Genomic DNA, 21780 nt, shown 5'->3' on the forward strand with positions numbered 1-21780 from the left:
CGTTCACAGACACACACCCAACAGGAAATAAAACCAGAGTGTATGTAAATGAGCCACACTAAACAGCAGAGAGAGTGAGTGAGTGAGTTGGAGGGAGGGGGGTTAACTGTTGAGAGAAGAAGGAAGGTGAGAGAGTGTGTGCTGTTTTTGTGCCTTTGGCAGGAACAGTAGTCGGTGGAGGGAGATTACATTTGTGCGTGTGTGTGCGTGTGTGTGTGCCATGCTTCAGCAGTAATGGATTCCCAATACCGGGCTGCACTTGACATCTCCACCCGGAACCCCGAGGACGACTTCGAGATCCTGCTGCGGGTCGGTGGAGGCACCTATGGAGAGGTTTACAAGGTCAGAGGTTAGAACAGCTTGCAGCCAGGACATCTCCAGAGGCATTGGTAGACTCTTTATGCTGTGCTTTTTACTTCCCTGTCTAATATTTGGAGGCCAGGAGGCCTGTGTTTGGAACTGTCTGATTTACAGTGAAACATTCTTCGGTGTAAATGTTTTGTCTGTCTGGGCAGACATTACTCGTGGCCTACATTTCTCGAATAAATCAACCATGTTGGATTTTTTTGTATTCTCAGAACTTTTGAGTTTAGTGTTTTTGGTATTTCTGTTTCAAAACAGGAAGTAATTTTAGAAGAACAGAAAGTTCTTTAATAGTTTAGATTAAAATTTGTATATATATATATATATATATATATATATTTGTTTATATACATATATATATTATACAGGTTTCTTTCATCACCTCGTAGTCTTTCGCTTTTGATTTTGTGAATATGTTCCTTCCTGTTAGAAGAACGCGTATTAAATGATAGCATAATTTTATCAATTCTTAATGGATTATGTTCTCTCAAATTGGACTTGGGCTCACCAACAAATAAAGGTAGATATGTTTTGCCTTTCTTGTGATAACTGAGTCCAGTACTCTCCCCGTGATATCAGATGGGTATACCAGCCACAGAACCCTGGTCAGTGTCATGGTGGCGTTGTACAGCAGGTAGTAGTTTGGTTAATCTGTAGTTTTTTGTTGCTTTCTCAAGCACTAACTGTTGGAACAAGACACAAATTCACTGTCACATTGGTTTTGACCACATTAGGTACACAATGTGTTTACCTTAGTTTAGGATAGGGCATAAGGATTGATGTTGAAACGTCAATTTAAACATACATGATCAGGAGGCAATATCACACGTTGTCTTGCTGTGACACTTCTTATCCACATGCTGCAAGGACACTTCCTATCTTTTATAATATTCATAGGGTCCCGTCATATTAATTTCAGTAAATGCTGAATGATTTGCCACATTTTAACACCACATTCTGAGTACGCTCTTCGGCACAATCATGTTTTTCAGGTGCAATGAATTGGATGCTGAAGCATCAGGGTAGCAAGCATGAATATTCTGGAATGTATGCCCCTTTCAGAATTCCAGTATGCAATGTAAGTGGTGATCTTGTAGAATAATGATGTGATGAAAGGCCTTGCTTGATGAGCGGCTGCTATCCACCAGCTGCTTGGTTCAGAATCTTGTCCACTGTGCATGTGACTGATGCAAAGTAGGGGCGATGCTGAGCACACTTCCTCTGCTGAGAAAGATTGAGGCCATCAATAGATTCTGCTCTATTTTCACAGTGCTTTGCATTCTTCAACTCCTATGGTGGCAGTCAGTGCAAACAAATACATTTGTCTGCAAAGTGGATGAATACAGATTCTAAGCGTTGAACCCGCGACAGGTTTTCATATGCTTGACTATGACAGACAAAGACACACACACACACACACACACACACACACACACACACACACACACACACACACACACACACACACACACACACACACACACACACACACACACACACACACACACACACACACACACACACACACACACACACACACACACACACACACACACACACACACACACACACACACAGAGATATCCTATGTGTTGACTTCACAAGCAGACTTGCACTGTGATGGAGACCTGCATATGTGGGACTTCACTCACCCACAGTGTCAAGAAAGCAGGCTTGGGTAATGTGCAGTTTGCTTCAGCATTATCTGGAAAGGGGGGTCAGGGAACCTGACTGGGTATCACATTGATCGGTATTTGAGTATCTGGTACATGAAATGTTTTATTTTGATATACACTCCCCACAAAACAAATAGATATTAGATTTTTCTTTTATAAATCATGAATTTGTATTTGAAAGTAGGTCCTCAGCTTAAATTCAAAGTGTTGAACAAAAATATTGTATGAAGTGTTTAGGTGTTGCAACCATTTTCATACACAGTCCCCTTATTTCAGGGGCTCAAATGTAATTGGACAAATAAACACAGTCATAAATAAAATTTTCATTTTGTAATACTTTAATCCTCTGCAGGCAATGACTGCTTGAACTATGGAACTCAGGGACTTCACCAAATGCTGGGTTGCCTCCTTTGTGATGCTTTGCCAGTCCTTTACTGCAGCTGTCTTCAGATTATGTTTGTTTGTGGGTCTTTCTGCCGTAGGTTTTATCTTCAGCAAGTGAAATGCATGTTCGATCCGGTTGAGATCAGGTGATTGACTCGGCCATTGAATAATATTCCACTTCTTTGCCTAAAAAAACAGTTCACAGTATGTTTTAGGTCATTATCCATCTGTAAAGTGACGCGCCGTCCAATCAACTTCACTGAATTTGTCTGAATCTGAGCAGACAATATATCCCTAAACACTTCAGAATTCATCCAGCTGCTTCAATCTCCTTTCACATCATCAATAAACACTAGTGACCCAGTGCCATTGGAAGCCATGCATGCCCATGCCATCACACTGCCTCCACTGTGTTTTACAGATGATGTGGAATGCTTCAGATCATGAGCCGTTCCCAGCCTTCTCCATACTTTTTCTCCACATCATTCGGGTACAGGTTCATCTTAGTGTCATCTGTCCAAAGAATGCTGTTCCAGACCTGGGCTGGCTTTTTTAGATGTTCTTTGGCAAAGTCTAATCTGGTTTGCACCTTGTGGTGAACCCTCTGTATTTGCTCTCATGTAGTCTTCTCTTTATGATAGACTTGGATAATGATATGTCTACCTCCTGTAGAGTGTGCTTCACTTGGCTGGATGTTGTGAAGTTGTTTTTCTTTACCATGGAAAGATCCTACGATCATCCACCAGTAGATTTGTTTTGTGTGGTATTTTGGGGGCCATGACCTTTAACCTTATGTAGCCTTAGAGGTGTACCACCTCTGGCGAACTAACTAGATTGCTATGAAGCCCAGACTGCTGGAACGGTTGCTATGCCTCCTATATGTAAATAATTAGACACTTCTGCTTTGCCACTCCGTACGATGAAAGCAGCCTAGTTCTTTAATACACATCTATCTAAGATCTGTTTTTCAACTTCAACCCCTATGCTTTATTTAAAGATAGTTTTTGTTATCTCTGTGGTACTAATTTCAGAAGTATGTGGTGAATTTTCAAAACTCTTTGTACCAAAGACCTGGGCTTGCTTTTGTAGATGTTTTTTGGTCAAATCTGGACTTTTTATGTTTGAGTGTTCTTCACTTGGCTCGATGTTATGAAGGGGTTTTTCTTTACCATGGAAAGGATCCTACGAAACCTCCACCACTGTTGTCTTCTGTGGACGTCCAGGCCTTTTTGTGTTGCGGAGCTCACCAGTGTTTTCTTTTTTTTCTCAGAATGTACCAAACTGTTGAATTGGCCGCTCCTAATGTTCCTGCTTTCTCTCTGATGGATTTTTTTAGCAGCCTAAGGATGGTGTGTTTCTTTTGCATTGAGAGCACCGCTGACCGCATGTGGTGGGTTCACAGCAACAGCAACCAGATTATTGTTTTGTGCAGTGTTTTTGGGGCCATTGGTGACATTCAACCTTATGTAGCCTTGTGTACCACCTCTGGCGAACTAACTAGATTGCTATGAAGCCCAGACTGCTGGAACGGGTGCTACGCCTCCTATATGTAAACAATTAGACACTTCTGCTTTGCCACTCCGTACGATGAAAGCAGCCTAGTTCTTTAGTACACATCTATCTAAGATCTGTTTTTTCAACATCAACCCCTATGCTTTATTTAAAGATATTTTTTTTGTTATCTCTGTGGTACTAATTTCAGAAGTATGTGGTGAATTTTCAAAACACTTTGTACCACAGTGATGTACAAATCCCCAACTGGTTTGACTTGTAACGCAGCCTGTCAATACCTTTCACTGGGTATTCATTGTGTTGCTAGATATGTTTAACCATTCACTCCTTCTCACTAACTATTACACAGCCACAGCCCATTAAAACTGAATGCACATCAAATGTCCATACATTTTTTATTTTTAACAAAAATGCCTGAATGTTTTCAGATATTACAGCATTTGTGGACTGTGATCAATTTAAACGTATAGAGTATGAGGAATTAGAGATTCAATGTTCAGAAAGCAGTACTTTGAATCAGGCCTGACTTGACACTGCAGGAAATTGTTCATATACTGCGTTGTATTACATTGTGCATGTACTTGCGGGGAAAGCCTCTTGGTCTGAGGAGAGAGGTAGCTCCAGGGTAACTGTAATGTACCATAAACATGTACAGTATTAAGGTTTTGATTCCTCCCAGGCTCACAATGAGTCTATGGACCCACTGTTTCATTAGAAAGTGTTCAGTGTTTCCATAAGTCATTAGAATCAGCTGCGCTTAATTGTGAATGTCTTTATCTATAGTCAGTCAGTTGCAATATATGAAAAGATATAAGCAAGGGTTGCTGAGATGCAGAGGATGACATTGTTTCTGTTTTTACAGTATCTTGGGGTTATTCCTTAGTAGCCATCCACTACGACGTTGCGATCTTCCATTACAGAGTTTGGTTTGGGTTGAAGCGTATGCATTTACACCAGTTGGGATTTTCTATTCATTTCGTCTTTCCTTATTTCTGTTGAATTTCCACTTGAGGCTGGAGAGCATACAAACCTATTAACAGCCAGAGAATGTAATGTGAATTTTACTGTGATAATTCCAGTTTATGAATCATAGCGACCGCCTTGCATACACTTTTGGTTGTTTTCCATTTAATTTTTATTTTTGTAGGAATTGTATTCATTGTATATGCAATTATCTAGTGACCAATTAATGAAGATTCCCCATAACTGGACCTTCTGATAGTTTTATGTCAAAACTTCTATCTGCCACATTTGACAACATTGTGCTATTTAACCAACCTTTTTAGACATGGATTTGACTCCTTATGTGGCATACTGACTCAAATCTCCAGGTGTTTGATGCAATAGCTTATATCTCACTTGGCCATAGTTATTGAATCCTTTTTGTAAGGTGAAGTTGTGTAAAGGGTTAGTTTCATTAAGTTAAGTTTCTGCCACGATACTATTCCTGGAAAGGATGAGTTTCTGTGATGGTTTTCTACCAATGAAATACACTAACATTTTGTGACAGGTGCAAGCTTTGACCCAAGGCCAGTAAGTGAATATAAGAAGAAGTGAGATTCAGCTGTATTTATACACAGAAAAATAGAGGATATAATGCATTTGTGTGTGTGTGTGTGTGTGTGTGTGTATGTGTGTGCGTGTGATCCTGGTCTATGTGGAGATGAGGGTTTCAATAGGCCCAATAAAAGTAGGGTTATGTAATTTTTCTGGACCCAGTTGAAAAAAATGAAGTGAATGTGATCATTTCAGCTTAGATTCAAACCTAAACTCTAACCCCAATTGTAACTGTTATCCTAAACATAAACATAACCTTCTTCAAAGGATTTTCTCATTCTACTTGATGTGCTGGAATCCTTTGGGCTCCACCGGGTTATTAAACATCCTTATCGGGATCAAACAACAGAGGTTAATGTTCCCTATCACCTAACATTAACCCTAACCCTAAAACCAACACTTAATGCCTAACAGTAATTCTAATATTAACCCCAAATGTAAGTTTTACTCATAAGCTAACCCCTTTGCTTGTTTCCTTTTGATGATCAGCCAGAAAAAACTTTTCTGGTCCCCACAAATTATAGGATTTGTTTGTGTGACCTTGCCAGTTTAGGTGGATTCAGTATTTATTTAATTTATTAAAACAAATGTATATCAGTCGAATTCAGATGAATTGAATAACGACCTGGCAAACATAAATACAGAAATAATGTAATAAAGCCCAAGAAAATAGTATAGTACACGGCAATAGACAAATAAATACAAAATTACATTAAATCGAGCTGGACACAAAGGGAGATTCCACAGGTGCTGTAATCAGATTGCAAGTCTTAAAAAGAAAATGAAACAGTTCAGAGAGAAAAGTAATATTCAGTAAGTGTGAATGACAGGGAAATAAGGTGTAAGAAAGATAACGAGCAGGGTTTATTTCTGTGGTACCATACGTCTGAGAACGTGATGTACTGCTTTTAAAGTGCACCAAGATCAAACACAGGATTCTCCTGAGTGCTGAAGGTCTCCTGTCACCATTAACTAATACTCTGCAAAGACTGTTCTTCGACCAGTCCTTCTTTACCTGCATTCAACAACTTCTACAGACGTATCTTGAGTTACATAAAGCCATCATCATTGGCTGCTGGGCCTCTTCTGACATTGGTCGCCCGTCGATCTGTGCAAGGTTGAAAGACTGACATTGCTCTTGTATGTGCATCTGTGTGGTGTCAATCAGTCTCACGTCACCACGGAAACTGCCTGGCTTCCATGACAACATTTCCAGTGGTCTGCGAGATGAGCATTGTTTGTTTTGTGTCTTTCCTTTAGTAGCCATCCACTCACCAATCCCCCCACACGCCCCAGCTGTCTGTCTGCTTTCCACCTCACATACACACAATCTATGTTTAGGGACGCTGTGTCAACTAAGAAACACTGTCTCTTACTTGTGATCTTTACTGTACGTAGGCTGTGTGGTTTAGCAATGAACAAGTAGAAACAGTTTGGGCAGTCCTGGTGTGTGGGTGTTTCCTCACAGTCTAACACTGACCTTATTGGCAGAATGAATCTAACAGAACCTCACGATCACAAGGAACCCCACACTCAATTTTAAGTAAACATGGCACCTACTCAAAACCATCTGTCCTAAGGTCACTGAATCATGTTATGGGTGTCATTTTAAATTAGACCAGACAGTGATGCAGCGGTTTGTTTCTCAGGCACGGAGCAAGCAGAACGATGAACTGGCGGCCATTAAGGTCATCAAGATGGAGCCGGGTAAGAGAATATTCTAGAAATCTTTCAAATGCGCAGGGCTGGGTTTCAGCTTCTCTGACTTTTGGTTCCATCACAGCAGGCAAGGTGAATAAAGAACATTCACAGGATTTGTGCACGATCCACACTGCTAGTAAATGCAAATGTCAAGTTTTTATAATTGATTGCATTTATAATGTTGATTACATTCCCAATGATTTCGGGGGATACATGCTAAAATGATGCTACCTAGCTAGGTGGTGACACAATCTGGAACGCATTAACTGCATTGTTGTGTGACGTATGAGATTACATGACCTTTCCCCGCACAGAGGATGACTTCTCAACCATACAACAGGAGATAGTCATTGTGAAGAGCTGCAAACATCGCAACATTGTGGCCTATTATGGCAGCTATATACGGTTAGTGGAAACTGCAGACCGAGATGTATTGGAATGAGATAATACAGACTACTTTGGAATATCATCAGTTGTGTTGGGATTGTACTGACTATTTGTGAATATTATCAGTTATTTTGGGATTATACAGATTACTTGGGAATATCATCAGTAGTGATGTGATTGTACACTCGAGTTTGGAATACTATCAGTTCTGTTGTGATTCACACTAGTTGGGAATATTAGCAGTTGCGTTGTAATTGTACACCTTAGTTGGGAATATTATCAGTTGTGTTGTGATTCTACACACTAGTTGGGAATATTATAATTTGTGTTCATGATAGAATATATGGGCGTCTAACTTAGCAATGTGTCTGTGTATAATATGTATATAACGTGTGTTTTGTGTGTGTTTATGTGTTTCTAGGGCCAACAAACTGTGGATCTGTATGGAGTTCTGTGGAGGAGGTTCTCTCCAGGACGTTTACCATGGTGTGTGTTTGTCTGTGTGTTGGTGGGTGAGTGCGTTCGTGTATGTGTGTGAGTGAGGTGGTTGTGTATGTGTGTGAGTGAGGTGGTTGTCTATGTGTGTGAGTAGTGGGTTGTTTATGTGTGTGAGTGGGGTGGTTGTTTATGTGTGTGAGCGGGCTGGTTGTTTATGTGTGTGAGCGGGCTGGTTGTGTATGTGTGTAAGTGGGGGGTTGTTTATGTGTGTGAGTAGGGTGTTGACTATGTGTGTGAGTGGGGTGGTTGTGTATGAGTAGGGGGTTGTTTATGTGTGTGAGTGGGGTGGTTGTTTATGTGTGTGAGCGGGCTGGTTGTTTATGTGTGTGAGCGGGCTGGTTGTGTATGTGTGTAAGTGGGGGGTTGTTTATGTGTGTGAGTTGGGTGTTGACTATGTGTGTGAGTGGGGTGGTTGTGTATGAGTAGGGGGTTGTTTATGTGTCTGAGTGGGGTGGTTGTTTATGTGTGTGGGTGGGGTGGTTGTTTATTTGTGTGAGTGGGGTGGTTGTTTATGTGTGTGAGTGGGGTGGTTGTTTATGTGTGTGAGCGGGCTGGTTGTTTATGTGTGTGAGCGGGCTGGTTGTGTATGTGTGTGAGTGGGGGGTTGTTTATGTGTGTGAGTGAGTGGTGGTTTAAATTCACACAAGTTGGAACAGCCTGTGATTTCAGTGTGAGTTTGAATCCAGTCCTCAATCGGTTGGTGATTTTGGTTTCCACTGACCGTTACGTCATTTTGCTCTCAACAAATTACACAACATACAGTAAAGAATTTGATCTTGAATATATTTCGTTCGAGACCCGTTGTATAATTTAAGTGTTCCCTTCATTTGTTGGAGCAGTGCATTTTGTCTCAGTGTAGTAGTGTAGTAGTGTAGTAGTGCCTATGAATGGTTACATTAAAATATGCTAATGTATATAGAATGTGACGAGATTACAGGTGAAAAGCCTTATGGCCTGAGGGGAAAAAACAATTTGAATGTGGGAGTGCGTGCCCTGATGTTACGTTAATGTCTTCCCAACGGCAGCAGTGTGAGCAGACCATAGCCTGGGTGGCTGTAGTCTTTGATGATGTTCTGTGCTTTCCTCAGGAATTGTGTATGGTAGATGCCTTGCACGGAGGGAAGATGGCAGCCAATGATACGCTCCACTCACTCCACCATCTCCAGGAGGGACTTGTGGTCTGCAGTGGAGCAGCTGCTGTAACAGGCAGTAATTCAGCCTGAGAGGATGCTCTCAGTTAGATTGGATTCAACTTTATCGTCAGGGTCTTCTGGTCAGCTAGGGTGCATCCGCAAAACCACACTGAAGCGTAGTTAGTCAGAACTCTCTTGATTGCGGAGCTGTAAAAGTTCACAAGGATCTTGGAGAACAGACTGGCCTTCTTCAGCCTCCTCAATAAGTGCAGGCGCTGCTGTGCCTTTTTGACCAGGTTTGAGGTGTTGAGGGTCCAGGGGAGGTCCTCGGAGACGTGGACACTGAAGAAGCCGGACACATGCTCCACCTCTATCATCAATGAGAACTGGGGCGGGACTGCAGCCTTTAGACTTCTTGTAATACACAACGAGCTCCTTGGTTTATTTTGCATGGAGTGTCAAGGTTGTTGTCAGCGCATCATGCTGCCAGGCACTTGACTTCCCTGTAGGCTGACTCATCAATTCTGCACCTGTAGAAGTTGGTGAGAGTTATTGCACACATGTTATGTCTCCTCTTTAGAGGAATGACGGGAAGAGGAATGGGCAACATTCAGAGGTTTATTGGACTCTCCTATAATGTACAGTAGTAACATTGGGAAAAGGGGTTGGGCAGGACCAAAGCAAAGAAACAGTGCAGGGGAGGTGAGGTTGCCCATTCTCACCACTTGGGGTCTACCTGTCGGGATCCAATTGCAAAGGGAGGTGTTAAGTCCCAGGGTCCTGAGCTTGGGAATGAGCTTAGGGGACACAACAGTGTAGAATACTGAGCTGTAGTCCACGAACAGCATCCTCACCTATGTGTTACCCTTTTCCTGGTGGGAGAGGGTGGTGTGTGCAGTCAGGCCGATGCCATCGTCTGTAGATCTGTTGGGGTGATATGCAAATTGAAAGGGATCCAAGGTGTTGGGAAGGGAAGAGCAGATGTGTGTTCTGACCAGCCTGTCGAAGATGGAAAAACCACCCGGAGTAGCAGGCGACTCAGGCACCATGGGTTCTAGCCATGTTTCAATAAACTCCGGCATGCAGCAGTTTGCAGCACATCCCGCTAGAAGTTTATCCGTGCGTGTAGTTCGTGTTTGTGTGCGGCTGTGTTTGTGTGCGGCTGTGTTTGTGTGCGGCTGTGTTTGTGTGCATGTGTAACTGTTGGTCAGAGTTTAACTGCTGTCCCTCCCTCTAGTGACCGGGCCTCTGTCGGAGCTTCAGATTGCATATGTCTGCAGGGAGATGTTGCAGGTAAGACTCATTTTGCGAAACAACATGGTTGTGAGCACACCTGTCATGTCTCAGTATGGTTGTCGATCATAGTTTCAACTAATCCCTGAAAAGTGACAAGGTGTATTGGGTATTTGTAGGGCCTGGATTACCTACATGGCCAGAAGAAGATTCACAGAGACATTAAGGTGAGATGACATGATGGAACGACTTCATGACCTACTAGATGTGAATTTCACATCTAGAACTTCATGCTGCTGTTCAGTATGCAACGTTTGTTTTTGTGTATTTCTAAATCATGGCAATTTATTGAAAAGAAAAATGGAAATGTACATTAGTATTCAGACCCTTTATTCAGTACTTTTTTTAGAAACACCTTTGGTGAGTCCTCTTGGGTATGCTTCTATCAGCTTTGAACACCTGGAACTGTGAACTGTGATCTTTAGGTCCATCCACACATGTTCATTAGGTTTCAATTCAGGCCTTTGGCTGTTTGCTTTGTGTCATAGTCGTGCTGAAAGGTGACTCTTTGCCCCAGTCTGTGGTCTTGATAAGGTACTCTGGATAAGGTTTTATTTAAGGACCTCTGTATTTTGCAACATTAATCTTTCAATTCTGACCAGTCTCCCAGTCCTTGCAAGGGGAAGCCACCCAATAGCATGACGCTCTCGCCACCAATCTTCACCATAGGGATTAGCCGGGCGATGAACAGTACCTTGTTTTTCCCAGAAGTAATTCTTGGCATTGAGACATAAAGGTTTGGTTTTGTTCCAGCCAGATAGCATATTGATGGACACCATTGTTTATGTGATTACATCAACTCTTCTACTATTTATGCTTTTATCTTCTGCAGTCTTCAGGAATGATTAGAATGGCTATAAACTATAGAGACATTTACTAAAGGACTTATAGACTCGGCTACTAGGATGACAAAACGTTCAGATGTTTTCTTATTGCAAGTTGGAATTTTATTCCTCTAACTGCAAGTTATTACTTAAGTTGCAAGAAATCATATGTCAATGTAATCTTAATCTAATGATTCTGAATTGTTGACTCCTGAAATGTCACACATTGGTCCCTTGATGTATAGAAAGGCTCTTATACAGTGGACAAAGATGTTGTCTCGTGATGGTTGGTGTATAGAAAGGCTCTTATACAGTGGACAAAGATGTTGTCTCGTGATGGTTGGTGTATAGAAAGGCTCTTATACAGTGGACAAAGATGTTGTCTCGTGATGGTTGGTGTATAGAAAGGCTCTTATACAGTGGACAAAGATGTTGTCTCGTGATGGTTGGTGTATAGAAAGGCTCTTATACAGTGGACAAAGATGTTGTCTCGTGATGGTTGGTGTATAGAAAGGACCTTATACAGTGGACAAAGATGTTGTCTCGTGATGGTTGGTGTTTGATTTCCTTGTATTCTAGGGGGCCAACATTCTCCTGAACGACCAAGGAGAGGTGAAACTAGGTACGTGACTGAAAATAACTAATGTGCTCACCAGTCAACATCACCGCAAGGAACTTTGTCCTAAGAATATTATATACTTGATATATTATTGAACAATCTCCACTTCGTCTGGCTGTTTAGCGGACTTTGGGATTTCGGCTCAGATCACGGCTACGCTGGCGCGGCGGATGTCCTTCATAGGAACTCCTTACTGGTGAGGGTCAAAATCCACCGAGTTCCCTCTCTGGGTTCCACGTTGGGATGGTCCTTGGGGTGGTCCTTGCGTCGACACAACCATGATCGTTGCCCCGTTGTTTCAGGATGGCCCCAGAGGTGGCGGCAGTGGAGATCAAGGGGGGCTACAACGAGCTGTGTGACGTGTGGTCCGTGGGGATCACGGCCATTGAGCTGGCCGAGCTGCAGCCGCCCTTGTTCGACGTACACCCGCTACGGTAATCACACGCACGTAAACGCACACACGTCATCGCACGCACACAAACGCACGCATGTAATCCCATGCACGTAAACGCACGCACGTAAACACACACACGTAATCACATGCATGTAAACACACGCCGATGACTAAAACCCCCTAGGTCAGAGGTGTCAAAACGGTTCCATGGAGGGCCGAGTGTCTACTGGGTTTTCGCTCTCACCTTGTGCTTGATTGATTAATTAATTAGGTCACTGATTGGTTAGTTCCTACCCTCACCTGGTTGTTAAGGTCTGAACTGGGAATCGATTTGTAGGATAAAACCAAAACCTGCAGACACTCGGCCCTCCGTGGAACCATGGAACACCCTTGCCCTATGTCATAAATCGATTATTTGGTCCATTCACACGTCCAGAACGTGTCCTCATTCCAAGCCCCCTCATGTCCAGATCAAGAATGTACCTACACATACTGTCCCTTTAACCCGACCTTTATGCCTGGTCCATGTGTTGACCCGGATACCACACACACACACACACACACACACACACACACACACCGTCACACACACACCGTCACACAAAAAACCTGACAACAAAACCTTCTCTTTTTTTCAGGGTGCTGTTCCTTATGTCTAAAAGTGGCTACCAGCCTCCTAAACTAAAGGAAAAGGCCAAATGGTATGGAGTGAAAACTTGTTTGTGTTCCAAATGAAACCCTGTTTTCTAAGCAGTTCCCTACATGTGACCAGGGCACGTGGGGTTCAGTTCAGAAGAAATGAACTGGGAAGGCATTTTGGTCACAACCACTTCTATTGTGTCACTGACAGACAGTTCTTTGTAATTGAGACAATTCATTTAAAGTCCCTGATGTGTGCGGTCTGCTGGCTGTCAATAAAACGTTTTCTTCTACCATGTTTTGGCATTAGGTCCTCCATGTTTTATAACTTTGTCAAGGCGATGCTCATCAGGAACCCTAAGAAGAGACCTAGTGCAGCGAAGATGCTCACAGTGAGTAAACCTCATGAAACTCAATGTTTATGTTTTCTCTATTCTGGTCAGTGTCACTCCTCTCTTTCCTCTGCCTTCACTCACCTTTCCTCAGTTTATTTTCTCCTGCTGTCGCAAATATTTTTTTTTGTCTCTCTCTTCGATTCCACCTCACTCTCTCCCTCGCCTTCACTCTCTCTCCCTGTCCCTCTCTTTTTCTCTGCCTCTCGCTCTCTCTCTCCCTTTGCCCTCACTCTCTCTCTTGCCCTCACTCTCTCTCTCTCCCCTTTTCACTTTCTCTCTCCCTCTTTCACTTTCTCCCTCTTTCTGTCTGTGTTCCGCAGCACCTGTTTCTGACACAACCCAGTCTGAAGCAGGATCTAATCCTGGATCTGCTGGAGAAGCTGCGACATCCTGAGAAACTGAAGCCCTGCCTGCCAGCTGAGGAGGATGATGGGGAGATCACTGTACGTGCACAACTACAAACCAAGATTTGACCGTGAAATGTTCTTGTGTCATATAGTAAAGCAATAGACATAACATGCCATATGCTCATGTAACATTGGGCCTGTGCAGTGACTCTCAAAGGCATTCATCTCGTTGGATATTTCCACAATTTATTGTGTTACAACATTACATAAAAAGGATTAAAATGTGTAGTTTTTGCCAGTTCTATCCTCAAAGTTGATGTGTTAGAAGCAGGTAGCTCAAATTGCTGAAAAAGTTAATGCTGGTACTGACAGAAAGGGGTCAGAACACACAATTCATTGCAGTGTGTTGCGTATGGGGCAGTGTAGCCGCTGACCAGTCAGGGAGCCCATGCTGACCCCTGTCCACTGACAAAAGTGCCTAAAATGGGCACATGAGCATCAGAACTGGACCACAGAGCAACGGAGGAACGTGGCCTGGTCTGATGAATCATGTTTTCTGTTACATTACATGAATGGCCGGGTGTGTGTGTGTCGCTTACCTGGAGAACATATGGCACCAGGATTCACTATGGGAGAAGGCAAGCCAGCAGAGGCAGTATGATGCTTTGGGCAATATTCTGCCTGGAAACCTTGGGTCCTGCCATTCATGTGGATGTTACTTTGACACGTACCACCTACCTGAGCATTGTTGCAGACCATGTGCACCCTTTCATGGCAACGGTATTCCCTGATGGCATTGGCCTCTTTCAGCAGGGTAATGTGTCCTGCCACAAAGCAAAAATTGTTCGAGGAATACAACGAGTTCAAGGTGTTGACTTGGCCTCCAAATTCCACAGATCTCAATCCAATCGAGCATCTGTGGGATGTGCTGGACAAACAGGTCCGATCCATGGAGGCCCCACCTTACAACTTACAGGACTTAAAGGATCGGCTGCTAATGTCTTGGAGGAAAGTGCAAACCTTTGAAGCAACAAAGGTTTGCAGTGTGAAAGGACCGAAATAGAATTACGAAGCTGTTGGTAGCGGTGCGTGTCAAGAGCGAATGTTAATTAAGTGAAAGGAAAGGTTTTGTGGCTGGACAATAAACATTTTTATGGTTTTGTTCTTCACTGTTTCACACGGTTATTTTGTCACCGTGTTTCTGGGCTAGCCCTGAAAGGTCTGGGTTAACCCTGCTCCAGAGCAGGGCCAGCTAGCCCTAGGCTAAGGGTCGTGCTAGCCCACATCAAGTCAAGGGCTTAGGAGGCTCTTAGTCCAGAGTTTAGGAGGCTCTTAGCCCAGGGTTTAGGAGGCTCTTAGCCCAAGGCTTAGGATGATCTTAGGCCAGAGTTTAGGAGGCTCTTAGGCTAGGGTTAAGGAAGCACTTAGCCCAGGGTTTAGGAGGCTCTTAGTCCAGGGTTTAGGAGGATCTTTGTCCTGGGCTAAGGTGGAATGTGAACACACATTTAGTGGCCTAACTGACTTCTCGCCCGGATATTTTAAGGATGGCCTGTTCTAGATAGATTCACAGTTGTGTTATATTTCTCGCCGTTTTTAAAGACAGACTTTACTTTGCTCCAAGAGAGATTCATTGCCTTGGAAATGTTATGTCCTACCACTTATTGGTGCTTCAGAGGAACCATATTACAGATTTGCTTTGAATCTTCCTTTGTCTCCTTGATATAGTTTTTGTCAGGAAATGTACAAACCTGCTGACGAAGGTTGATTGCATGATTAGACTGAATATTCGAAAACACGGGCATACGCCCGTCAGCTATAACGACACAAGAACCTCTGAGCGTGGGCAATGTATGCCCAACCGCCAAAATAACGTCGCATCGACAGACAAACGGACAACCCACATGCAGAGAGTGTTGAGGCAGGGTCGGGGGGGGGGGTGACTTCGAAACTTGCACAACACAGGTTGACGTTTTTTGCACTACAGCTCATTCACGGGGGGCATAACAAAGGGTGTGAATATTTCACAAAATCACCTATTTCCTTTTTCCGTCGTTGTTATTCGTTTAGACAAATTAGACATTTTCTTTTTCGCTTTGCCATTGTGGACGTTTTTTGTGTTGATCACTGACTAAAATGACCTGTTAAATCCATTTTGATTTCATGTGGTAACACCATATATTGTGTGGCGTGAATGGGTTTCGGAGGCATTGTAAATCTCATAGTCTCTCCTGTCAGCCATGCAAACCCTCAGTAACAGTCTGTCTGTAGCTAGCATATTATGATTCCTGTGTTGTGCTGTATTCTATAGGTGGTGGGATCCAGTTCATTGAGAAGGATTCACTCCATTAACAGACACAACCAGGCTGAGAGAACTAACTCTGACATCAGCTGTGAGAAATTTTCTTATTCACATGCAAAACAACTTTTTCTGAAACAACTGTGTGCAAAAAAAATGTGTAATTGTGTATTATCAGTGGAGCAGATCTACACCAGGAGGCCCTTGAAGACAGAATCAGCAGATGCAATGGTAAGTGGGTAAAGTGGCATGCAAAACTATAAATCACAAGGGGCTGTGGTATATGGCCAATATAAAAGAGCTGTTGTCAGACACAATGCTTAGCTGTGGTATATTGGTGACATATCACATAATTCCTATTATAAGCTGGTCACCAACAATCAGAGCAGTAAAAAGGAATGTGATGCTATGCCTGTGGTAGTCAAGGTCAACTATCAGCCAGTCAGTATTCAGGATGCAAACCACATGGTTTTTAAAAGACTGCATACCACTGGTTCTTCATATTTTCTGATAGCCTTATCAGCTGTATGTGATTCTGTCTTTACTTCAGCTACGATCTACAGTGAAGAGTAGGACACTGGGATCCACTGGCAGTGACAAGAGCCCCATCAGGTAAGCGTATTACTGTTCACCCATCCAATCTCAGTGACTCACGATGGCCCCGCCTCCAGCTCCTCCAGTTTAAGGACACATTATCCAATCAAGTATGACTAGATCAGTGTGGACAACTAACGCAGCGATGTTTATTTCTTTCCCCCCAGAGACCAATCCCTGGACTCCGATGATGACTACGATGATATTGACATGTAATTACAATGCACACTTGATTTGGAATGAATGAATGAATTACCTTTTAAATACACCCCACGTGTGTGAGTTATTTGGTAACCGCCTCCCCCTTCTCTCTATACTCTTCCTTAAAGCCCTACTATCCAGGCCAGAAGGTAAGCAATTCTACTAAAACATCCCCATTCACTAGTGAGGGCCATACGAGGCTTCATTTATGTCCTTCTAGCAGCAGGAAATTATGATAGCAGCGCGAACTCAGAGTATATATTCAGAATAAAAGCCATCATTGAAATATGTAAGGCAATATAGTTAACAATCAAGTCTGTACATTTTATGTTTAATGTCTGTTACAATATTGTTCTTGTCTTTTCATATTTACAGACTACATTGTTAATTATATTGCCGTATGCATTTCCATGATGGCTTTTATTGTGTTAAAGAAAATCTGAGTGCTGCCGGCATAACATCCTGCTGCTACAATAAAGCTAATGAAGCCTCATTTGGCCATCGCTACCATTCACTCTGATCTGATGGAGTGTATTTCACAAAGTGTCTGGGAGCGCCGGTGGATCTAGGACTTCACTCCGAGTCACTATGATAAAGCGTATCCTGGATCATGTACTAAGAACTGCTCTGAAAATGCCAGGCTTTACCACAGTAAAGCTCCCAGAGGTGGATGTGAACAATCCACTCTAACCCTGATCTGGTGTGTGTTTCTCCCTGAGCAGCAGCACCGTTCCGTTAGATGACATCCCTCCCCCGCTCCCTCCCAAGGTAAACAACCACCGTGTGGTTCTTAAAAAACCGACGGCGACGTCTTACCATTACAGTTCCCGTGCGTCTCGTAGGGTGCTGTCACGCACGACGCTGTAAGACAGTGGCTGAAGCTCAAACGTGCACGACTTCCTCTTTGCAGCCCAAGGCTCGGACAAGCTCTGAGGAGAGCGTGACAGGGGACGACGAACGTAGCCGGCAATCATGCTCCCTCCACGCCCCCTCACCCCTCCTCCGCACTTGTAGTGGAACCCAGACGCGCCCCGTCCCACGTCCTCGCTCCCAGCGGAACGTCAAGTCGGGTGAGCGCCGCCTCCACCTCCCGTGGCGTGTTTGTAAAACAACAGTTATCTTTGCTACACACGTGCCTTCTCAGAATCAATGCAATTCATGGCGAGTGACCTCTGACCTTCAACATTTACTTTGAAGTGCATGCCCTCCGAGCTCCCTGTTGTTCAGCAACCACATGATTGTGTCCCACTGTAGACCCTGTTTCCATAACAGACAGCTTAGAGAACCTCCAACCTCCTGAGCTTCCCCCCAAGATAGAGAGGAGGAGAAGACAACTTCTTCAGGTATGGATGGAACACATTTCTTACTTTTGGAAATTAGTTTTTCGTTAGCAGAAAGGTGGATCGACGGACTACAGTATGCGTGTTTACGGTCTGTTTTCTGTCTGCTTTGTAGGATGCACCCGAATGTCCCAGCCCAGTTCTAAAGAAACCTCCAGTAAGTGTGTCCACTAATGTCTTGAGTATGTCGCTCCATTTATGGAGGCTACTGTAGTGATGCACAGACGTTTATCTGGAACACCACCACAGACATTCTACAGTGTGAACAATTAGAATGCCTCTTGTCCCTGTTTGTTAAAGCATCTCAGAGTATGAGTGCTAATCTAGGATCATTATAGCTTTTTAAAACAAAATTAATCAGATTTTATGAACACGGGAAATCTGGTCCTAGCTCAGCAGTGAATGGAGTAAATATGGGCCCTGTTCTCAACTTCATACCAAGGTGTACTTTAAGAAAGTGTTCCATGGCTGTCCACTGAAAGTCAGTTGTTCAACAATGTGGGACCATCCAACAACCAAAGACCACCACCTAATCCTGGGAGCAGACGAGGGCATCTACACCCTGAACCTGAACAGCTCAGAGGCCACTATGGAGCTGGTAAGAATGTACTGTGATGTTAGCGATGTGTAGTGATGAAGCTCATGCTAAATACAGTTGGACCATACAACTGAGTGAAACTAATGTCAAAGCTGCAGCGCCGCAAAATTGCTTGGGAACCGCTTCAACATAATGTCTGCATGTGACTCGTTTATTACCTCTCTTGGTACACATTAAATGTTCTTTTGTACTCATCTACCCTTCAGCTGTATCCAGGGAAGTGCACCTGGGTCTACACCATAAGTAATGTCCTAATGTCAGTATCAGGTGAGAGTCAGCAAGCGATAGGCATATAACACAATTATGACATTGTATTAGGCTGAAATAAACTCTGTGTGTGCGTGTATGTGTGTTTGTGACTGTGCATGTTTGTGTGTGTGTGTGCGTGTGTTCTCCTTCACAGGTAAGTCATCCCAGCTCTACTGTCACCTCCTGAAGGAGTTGTATGACCAGGCCCGAAAGGACCAACGAATGGTGGCCTTGCCAACCCACAGACTGTTGCCTAGGTAACCCTAATTCATTGCCAGACACTAGTACTAAAGTGGCGTTGACTACTTCAAATTTGACACTCTTCCTTCGTAAATTGCAGGAAGTTTGCGGTCTCGTCTAAAATACCAGACACCAAAGGCTGCAAGTCCTGCTCAGTGGGTAAGAACGTACAAGTAAAGTTCAGTTTAGACGACAGAAATGTATTCAGAAGGTCCGGTCGCTGAGTTGCAGGGCCGAGTCTGTGACACCCCTTGGCTCTAAAGGCAAAGCTGATCAAATTCAGATCAAGGTAATAAAGTGACCACTGCTCCAGAGAACTAACTGTGTCGTCCATCCCGCAGCCAGTAACGTGCAGCGGGGCTGTGTGTTCCTGTGTTGCGCCCTGGAGGCCAGTGTTGTGCTTCTGCAGTGGTACGAGCCCATGCACAAGTTCATGCTGATCAAGGTAAACACGCCACAGCTAGCATTCAGCCAGCGTTCACACATTACATCAGCGGGTTATGTGTTCCTAACTAGGCAGCACCCCGAACAGACTCATTTTAACTTGTGCCCGGACTCCCCGGGCTCCGCAGAACTTTGACTTCCCGCTGCCCAGTCCCCTGCGTGTGTTTGAGATGATGGTGGCCCCGCAGCAAGAGTATCCCCTGGTGTGCATCCGGGTGACCAGGGGCCCCGGTTCGGAGCAGCCCGTTCAACTGGACAACATCAACCTGAACTCCAACACCTCCTGGTTCACTAACACTGGCTTAGGTACCGTGGGCTGTCACGTCACGGGAACACGTTTGTTTTGCACCCTTTCTCCGGTCTGGGCCCACGGGACAGATCTTTCTTGTGTCTGTGTGTTCCAGAGAGCCGCTGTCTTGACAGGGTGCAACTGAACCAGCTGGATTCTAACACGGTTCTGGTCCTCATTGACAGTAAGTCATGTTTTAGCGTCCGGCTGGGTAGAGTGGATGTCTGTTTGGATGAATGGCAGGGCCCCTATCAGCCTGCTGGAGTGAAATGAAAAGGGGAAGACGTGCTCATGCCATTCTCTGTGCGTACACGCCCTCTCTCCCCCCTCAGATTCAGTAAACATAGTGAGCCTGGACGGAACGCCAACGAGCCACAGGATGTTACAAGCTCAGACCACTTTCAGTTTTGATGTGGAGGCGGTAGGTGAGTAGAGGAGTGCAGTCGTTCGCTGTTGTGAGGTTCACGAGGTGTGAGGAAATAGAGGCCGAAAACGTAATGTCTGTCTGTCTGTCTCAGTGTATTTCGACAACAGTCTGATGGCTTTGTGGCGTCACGGCTGGCAGAGGCGAGGAGAGGGCTCAGAAATACTGCAGGAGTACACAGACCTGAAGAAGATCTATCGTCTAGTGGGAACAGACCGGTATGTGTGCCTGCATATTCTCATTGGATACACACAAACACATGTACAGTTAAGCCCAAAAGTATTCATACCCATGTCACATTTTGAGCCATAGTGAATTTTTGTTTGACCAATACGTTTCTTCTGGCAGGAAAGGACATAAACAAGTGAAAAAACACAATAAGACATTGTGCTGGAGATACAAATGAATGACGTAACTAGTTCTGTTTTTTGTTTGTTTTTTATTACGAAAAATGCCATGCCCAACATTATTCATATCCCTTGAAATTGTTGCAGAAAATGCATGTTTCTATACCATTTAAAATGGTCTAAAATTTCCACCATGAGAGAGCGTTCTATTCACCTATAAATTGAGGACAGCTGAACAGCAGTAGTTCTCTATTTAGTTACTAGTCAACTGTAAATCATGGCTAAAAACAGAAATAGTTACCTTATTCATTTGTACCTCCACCACAATGTCTTACCGTGTTTTGTCACTTGTTTATGTCATTTCCAGCCAGAAGAAACCTATTCGTCAAATAAAAATTCACTGTGGCTCAAAAGTTGGCATGGGTATTAAAACTTTTGGGCTTAACTGTACATAAACACCAACACACACACACAAACACTCACACGCCCACATATAAACACACATAAAAAAATGTAAATATAGTTTTGATTAACCCAGGATGGTTGTCTTGGAGACACGGCCGAGTGATGACCATTCAGGCCTCTGTAACCTGTATATCCTGGAGATTGCTGAGAACTACGTCCAAGTACCATGAGAAGCCTAGCACACGGCACCAAGCTCAAAGTAGCACCCACAATCACTTCAAGAACCTGCCATGGCACTGTGTCCATGACCAACAATACTGCCTTGCTGCTGGGCTGAAGGAGCAAAGACTGAATGTATCCCTCACCAACTGAGAGCCGAGGGAGTGCTTCCACTGCTAGCTCACGCAGTCAGAGACGTCCGCGTATACCTGGACAAACGTGTGTATTCATTCCTCCACAGAGGCCTATTTATCCGGTTAAGGAACTACAGTTCTGGCCTTCTTTGTTCATCCCTGCTGAGCCACATATAGGATTCCCATCATAATGTATTCTAATAAAAGGGGACATTTACTAAATAAAGATGGCCCAGTTCTGACTTCTTGTTTTAGAGCAGTCATTTACATTTCAACCT

General features: G+C 43.8%; 1 protein-coding gene across 1 annotated transcript; it reads left to right on the plus strand.

Moving 5' to 3' along the window:
* The first annotated feature begins 67 nt into the window (after positions 1 to 67).
* LOC105012804 (mitogen-activated protein kinase kinase kinase kinase 5) lies at positions 68 to 21728 on the plus strand. The gene is made up of 31 exons (XM_010873894.3): positions 68 to 342; positions 7142 to 7199; positions 7508 to 7598; positions 8002 to 8066; positions 10449 to 10504; positions 10624 to 10671; positions 11908 to 11950; positions 12071 to 12143; positions 12250 to 12381; positions 12980 to 13042; positions 13291 to 13372; positions 13696 to 13818; positions 16031 to 16112; positions 16197 to 16249; positions 16569 to 16630; positions 16780 to 16824; positions 16942 to 16962; positions 17536 to 17581; positions 17724 to 17883; positions 18068 to 18156; positions 18269 to 18310; positions 18596 to 18751; positions 18958 to 19018; positions 19155 to 19257; positions 19341 to 19399; positions 19582 to 19685; positions 19813 to 19990; positions 20089 to 20157; positions 20306 to 20398; positions 20492 to 20615; positions 21283 to 21728. Exons 1-31 carry the CDS (start codon positions 235 to 237, stop codon positions 21377 to 21379), a joined length of 2586 nt encoding a protein of 861 aa, XP_010872196.1. The 5' UTR covers positions 68 to 234; the 3' UTR covers positions 21380 to 21728.
* Positions 21729 to 21780: the final 52 nt, after the last annotated feature.

The sequence above is a fragment of the Esox lucius genome, chromosome 1 (assembly GCF_011004845.1).
Source record: "Esox lucius isolate fEsoLuc1 chromosome 1, fEsoLuc1.pri, whole genome shotgun sequence".
NCBI classification, from domain to species: domain Eukaryota; kingdom Metazoa; phylum Chordata; class Actinopteri; order Esociformes; family Esocidae; genus Esox; species Esox lucius.

What these genes read in the sequence shown, in the direction of transcription:
- LOC105012804 (XM_010873894.3), top strand. Translation starts at nt 235, where the DNA reads ATGGATTCCCAATACCGGGCTGCACTTGACATCTCCACCCGGAACCCC. An exon ending in AACTAACTCTGACATCAGCT is followed by an intron (nt 16,113 to 16,196) that starts GTGAGAAATTTT and finishes GTGTATTATCAG; the next exon opens with TGGAGCAGATCTACACCAGG. An exon ending in TTTTGATGTGGAGGCGGTAG is followed by an intron (nt 20,399 to 20,491) that starts GTGAGTAGAGGA and finishes TGTCTGTCTCAG; the next exon opens with TGTATTTCGACAACAGTCTG.